Consider the following 6,283-nt stretch of genomic DNA (forward strand, 5'->3'; position numbering starts at 1 on the left):
TTTTGGAGCACAAGGGCAAAATGGTAATTTTGCCACTAGAGGACTAAACGAGAATTTTTATAAAACGATTTTTATGCCATTTGGTTAATATTGATCAATATTAGTGTTATTTGAGGTTGAAAGGTAGAAATAATGTGATTCCAGTACATTTCGGAGTATAGGGGTAAAATCATAATTTTTTCGTTCTGGGGGCAAATAGGTAAATTTTTTGCCCCAACACTTGTCAAGACCAAGGGATTTTAATTGTGGTAGGATTGGATAAATACCAGAATATTTGTGGTGGAAAATTAAGAAAAAAAGGTCAAAAAGTTAAAATTTTGGGCCAATAAGCATGTGACACATGGCATGCTTGATTATTTTATTATTTTCTACAGAAATCAGCCCATTAAATTCCCAATTCTCTCACCATATTCGGCCTAGGCAACCAGCAACAAGAACAAAGGAAGAACAAAGGGAAAAACAAGAAAACCTAGGTGGAAATTCAAAGAAAAAGTGAAGAAATCAAGGAAACAAGCTAGGTAAGTTAGAATTTCTTTAATTCTCCTTGATACCTAGCTTACCCATGCTTTTGTTCTTGATTTCCATGGTTGAATATTGAGTTATCATGATGAATTCAATTCTGAAAAATGGGTATGGAAGAGGAATTGTTGTTGGAATAATTTGATTTTAGACTATGTTAGTGTTTAGGGATAGTTAAGCATGGTTATGAACAAAAACACAAAAGAAATATTCAATTTCTCTAGGGTTCCTTGTTGGTCGAACCATGAGGGCTGAATATCAATGGGGGATTGTTTTTATTTCAAGGAAAATGGCTTGGAAAATGATGAATTAAGGTGAAACGGTTATGTAGAAAAAATTTCGGTGCTAGTGCACCAAATGACCGAATTTTTCTATAAGGAACTGTGAGGGTTCTAATGCTGAATTTGGCTTTATTTAAATGGTATGTGGTAAATTAAGGTATTAGAGGAGAAATGGATTAATTTGGAGGTGATTTGGACACAATCGCCAATTAATCGGGTGATCGATCGAATTTAATCGATACCGCGATTAAGCGGTAATCGGACGTATTTTTGCATTTACATATCAAGCATTAGTAATTTAAATTAGTTTATATCAATTTAGGGACAATATGGTAAATTCCTCGACTTTGTTATTTGTCAAGGTAGTGAGACGTCCGGAAAAGGCAAAGGAATTGCGCTTGAGGACTATTAGTCCGAGTGCACCCGGAATCCGAATTTTTGATACCGGTGAGTGGACTTGCATTTCAAACTTGTTTTGGGGAATATGAAAGATTCTATCCAACTTGTCTTAGAAAATGTACCTTGGGAACAAGCTTTTGTTAAATGGTTTGATGTTGTGATATGTGATTGCTATGGATTCATGCATTATTGCAATATGATGATATATATATATATGTGTGTTGTGCATGATGAATGATATTGTGTATAATGACTGTAACCGTGTGTGTGCACGATGTGGGAAGAATTAAGTTGGTATAAGAGCAAAAGGTTTTACCTGATCCTTGGGAACTCTAACGAGTGAATAGGGGCGAAGCGTGGCTCTCCGCCTAGGGGCTTATAGAGGAAAGGGCTACCCAAAGAGGTGGAGCTGCCCTATGAGTGCTCTGATAGGTACAGTTTGTCGCCTCTGTAGTGAAGGGATTGAGTGGTATGTCCTTCCCTAGTGACAAACTTGGTATCAGAGCTCCATTTTATGTTGGCGTGAGAGGTGGATAATGATAGTGCCCGTGTGCACAATGTGGGGGGATGTACACGATGGCACTGATTGTGCACGATGTGGGGGGATGCACACGATGGTGCCGGCTATGTGCACGATGTGGGGGATGTACATGACCCGGGTGTGATTATGATGATATTGATGTTTGTCTATCTAATTATGCATATCTAGACTTATGAAATGAAAGCTCATGAATGTGATATATGGTTGACATATATGTGAAATTTGATACATTGCACTTTGAGAATTTTCATGAGTTTTATGTTGATTTTGTTAGTTTAGTAGGATGGCCTTTTTGTTGAGTGAAGGGAAACTTTTCTCTTGTTGCTCTATTTCGCTACAGCGAAATTCATTCTCGCTACAACAAGAAACTCTCGGGTTTGAGGGCCTTCACCAGAACTGGTTCTCGCTACAGCGAGAAACTTTCTGTCCATTTTGCTAACTTGTGGGTTTTTGCCATATTTTCCATTTCTTTGGTACCATAGTTGAGCATGGATTTTTGTAAAGTGATTTACTCATGTGGGGTTTACATGAGGGGTTTAAAAGAGCTAAAACAATTGTATGGTTTTGAGAAAATAAATGCATCATGATTTCGATAAACATTTCTTATGGTATGCTTGTTCCCTTCTTGTTCACTCACTGAGTATTGTACTCACGTTTTATAAAAATTCATGTTTTCAGATCAGGTGACTGTTGGACACTAGATCAAGGAGTCCTCGTAGTGCATCTCTTGGGTATGTGTTTGGCATTCGATAGTAATCCTTTTTATTGTAAATGTCTCCGCTGGAAGTCATGAGTCCTTTTGTATTGTGAATACAATCTAACAATGTGAATATGTGTATGCAATGTAAATTGCTAAATACATGACTGGTATAGTGCATGTATATTATTATCGATAATGCCATTGTGTTTTGGCTATATTCACACCCGGGAAAAGGTGTGTGTGTGTATACATGATATGATAAATTTGTTAAGCAAAGGTAAACGAATAGGCTTGCTTAGGCTTAGTGAGCTATGCTCATTGAGCTCATACGCTGGTCATGACTCGGAAAATTGGGTCGTGACATCATCAATTGCTATTTGCACTGAGGTAGTGACAGAAATCTACTTTGAAGTCAACGCCTCAAATCAGGTTTTTCATTCAAAATTTTTTTTTTTTTATCGTTAGCTGTTAAGTATTTGATGGTTTTTTTCTTATGTGTGTTCTTCTTTATCTTTTCAAGTATAGATTCCAGCATAAAGAACCCAAAGTCCTAAGAGTAATGCTATATATTTTTAAAGTTGAGATAAAAATAAGTAGATTAAATTCATGAATGCGTCCAAAAAAAAATATATTAATCTCTTTTTCTGTTAATAATAATAATACAGGGAAAGGAGTATATTTCAGAACACTATTTCACCGAAAAAAGACCATTCACCTTTATGTTATTTTATTTTATTTTTATTTTTTTTAAAAATAAAAGCTTGCAGGAGTGTTTAGCCTTTGTGAAAGCTAAACTTGCGAGTTGCAACAGCATAAAATGGCAACGTTTCAAGTTTTGCCTTGAACAAAGAAAGAAAGGACGAAATTTACCGAAATATCCGGTAGCAGGTTCTAAGTTTGAAATGGGGGAGACGTGGCTCTTTACCATTCCATATTTTAATTTAACCATTATGAAGCTCAAGCCGAGTTCCAGGACTTATAATTAAGCCGAAATCAAACTTTTCTTTAGATCAGCTCGGCTTGACTCGCCAATCAAAAGAAAAAAGAACTCGGCTTGACTCGGTTTTCGTTTCGGGTGCATTATCGATAGCTAGAATCCATCTGTCAAGTCATCGCTACATGTTTGTCATCAGTATAATTCGAGTCCACCAACGTATGTCTATAAATACCTTGCTCAACCTTCAGAATTGATGTATCTCTCCCCAAAACTTGCCGAGAAAGAATAAAATCAAATTTATGGGTTTGCAATCCCAGTTTAAGCTTCCCGTTATCGATTTCTCCGAAGGAAATTTAAACCCCGGAACAAGCACTTGGGTATCAGCATGCAATGATGTGCGGCAGGCTCTCGAAGAGCAAGGCTGCTTTGAAGCAAGATTTGACAAAGTACCTCTACAGCTTCATGACACAGTTTTTGCCACAGCTGCAGAGTTGTTCGATCTCCCAACTGAGGTGAAAATGAGAAACACTAGCAATAAACCTTACTTTGACTATTTCGGACAATACAGATCTCTTCCTCTCTATGAATCCTTGGCGATGGACAATCCCACAACTCATAGTGGAACTCAAAGTTTCACTAATCTCATGTGGCCTGCTGGAAATGATCGCTTTCGGTATCATTTGAACCATCTAACCTTTATGATCTTACAATTATTTCTTAGCTAATATTAATTACTTTCAATTAACCTCTTCTTTGGTGAATTAGTGAAAGTGCTCAAAGCTTTTCAGAGCTAGTAGCAGAATTAGACCGAACCGTGATGAGAATGCTATTTGAAAGCTATGGGGTTGGGAATTACTATGATTACTACATCAAATCAACCAACTATCTTCTTCGATTCTACAAATATAGGAAGCCTGAGATGAACGAGAGTGACACTGGTTTACCGCCTCACACTGACAGAACTCTTCTGTCCATAATTCATCAAGGTCGTATCAGTGGTTTGCAGGTGAAACTCAAGGATGGCCAGTGGGTTGGTGTACAGCCATCACCTACATCTTTTGCGGTCATGGCAGGCGATGCATTGATGGTGAGTAATAAACTTTACCCTTTTGGCTTTCTTTTGCGGTTGTCTTCAATGATATGTCCAGATTAATTCGTCAAATCGGAGATCCCAAATTCAAATCCCTCTTTATTTCTCAGTTTAAAAACTATGGAAAAACTGACAATCTAATGAAGTTGCTTTGATTAGGCTTGGAGTAATGACAGAATACCACCCTGTTACCATCAAGTCACCATGAAGGAGAAGGAAACAAGATACTCAATCGGAATGTTTTCATTCATTAGTGGGATCATACATATACTTGAAGAGCTAGTGGATGAGACGCACCCCCTCAAATACAAATCCTTTGACCATTTCCAATTCCTTCATTTTGATCGATCGGACGAGGGGAAGAAATCAAAGTGTTCTATCAAAGCCTTTTGTGGTGTTTGAGACATTTATATGATGAAAAGAACCCCATCCCTATAAGCATCCTGCCCTGTTTAATCATATGGTTGTGTGAACGTGTATCCATCATAAAACCTTTCTTGAATAAAAGTACTCTATCGGCTATGATCAGTTCCAAGCCAATGCATATAAATAACAAGAAGAACCCGGAAAATAGACAACTTATTACAACCTTCGATATTTCATAGACGATCTTATCCAAATATCCCCTATAAATAAGTTATCAAAACAAAATTTTTGTACAATTCGCAAATTAACGAAACGGCTGTTAATATACAGCATAGATCCAACATCAATAAATCTATTCAAAGCAAAATAGTGTTTGTCAATCAAATATCAACTAGAAATTCAACGTCTGAGGAGTCAAAGTTGAAGTTGTCTATGCAATAGTTAGAAGGATAAAACCATTGATCGACTAATGTAAAAGATAGAGGGTTGAAGGAGTGAAGAGGGGAAGAGAATAACACCATGAGATATCTATGGCCGAACATGGGTGAGCAGAGTGCAGAGACATGGAAAGAACATCTAAAGGAGGAATATGCAAATGTGCAAACAAGAAATTAATATCTCACTTCTCAGCCTAGAAATCAACTATTTTTAGCTACTACATACCTAATATATTAAGGTTAAGCAAATGCTTAATCTATATCTACATCTATCTTAATGAAATGAAAAGAAAGTTTGCAAGCTTAATTGCATATAATTGGACCAAAGATAATTAATGAGAGATAAAAACAAAGAAGAACTAAGGAAAAGGCTTCAACATAGAAAACTTATTATCTCAATTCCAAATTCAATATTCACTTTTCAAATTACATAAAGTTTTAGAAATGGGATGTTTTATTTTTATTTTACAACTATTTTCTTTGAACGTCGTATATGTTTGAAGGATCAACTTAAAATTAATATTTCAATGAAGGATAACATTGAAAAAACTTTCTTTTAAAAAAAAATAAAAATTATTTTGAAGCCTTTTAAAGTAGTAGGCTAGACATTTAATTTAAATAATATATATATATATATATATATATATATATATANAAAGTAGTAGGCTAGACATTTAAGTTAATTAATATATATATATATATATATATATATATATATAACGCAGAGAACTCTTTGTCAGAATACTAGCAAAAGCAGAGAACTTGCACAATATCCAAAAGCAAGGCAGGCCTTAAAAGCCCAATACCCAGTAAGTGGAAGGACCCATCAAAAACACAGTAACATGTTGCTTAAATTATTGGAAAAAGATTTGTTATCATGTAACATGAGTAGGTTTTTTTGAAAACAAATTATAAAAATCATCGAAGTTGTAGCAAAAATTCTTTAACCAAGCAATACTCATACATATAAGGTATGAAGAAAGATGTTTTGTAGTATACAGCCTTAACTTTGC

General features: G+C 35.6%; 1 protein-coding gene across 1 annotated transcript; it reads left to right on the forward strand.

Moving 5' to 3' along the window:
- Window positions 3,669–4,869, forward strand: LOC18595834 (2-oxoglutarate-dependent dioxygenase AOP3). The gene is made up of 3 exons (XM_018123051.1): window positions 3,669–4,050; window positions 4,143–4,464; window positions 4,627–4,869. Exons 1-3 carry the CDS (start codon window positions 3,677–3,679, stop codon window positions 4,867–4,869), a joined length of 939 nt encoding a protein of 312 aa, XP_017978540.1. The 5' UTR covers window positions 3,669–3,676.

This window comes from Theobroma cacao, chromosome 6 (genome assembly GCF_000208745.1).
Source record: "Theobroma cacao cultivar B97-61/B2 chromosome 6, Criollo_cocoa_genome_V2, whole genome shotgun sequence".
Lineage (NCBI taxonomy): Eukaryota > Viridiplantae > Streptophyta > Magnoliopsida > Malvales > Malvaceae > Theobroma > Theobroma cacao.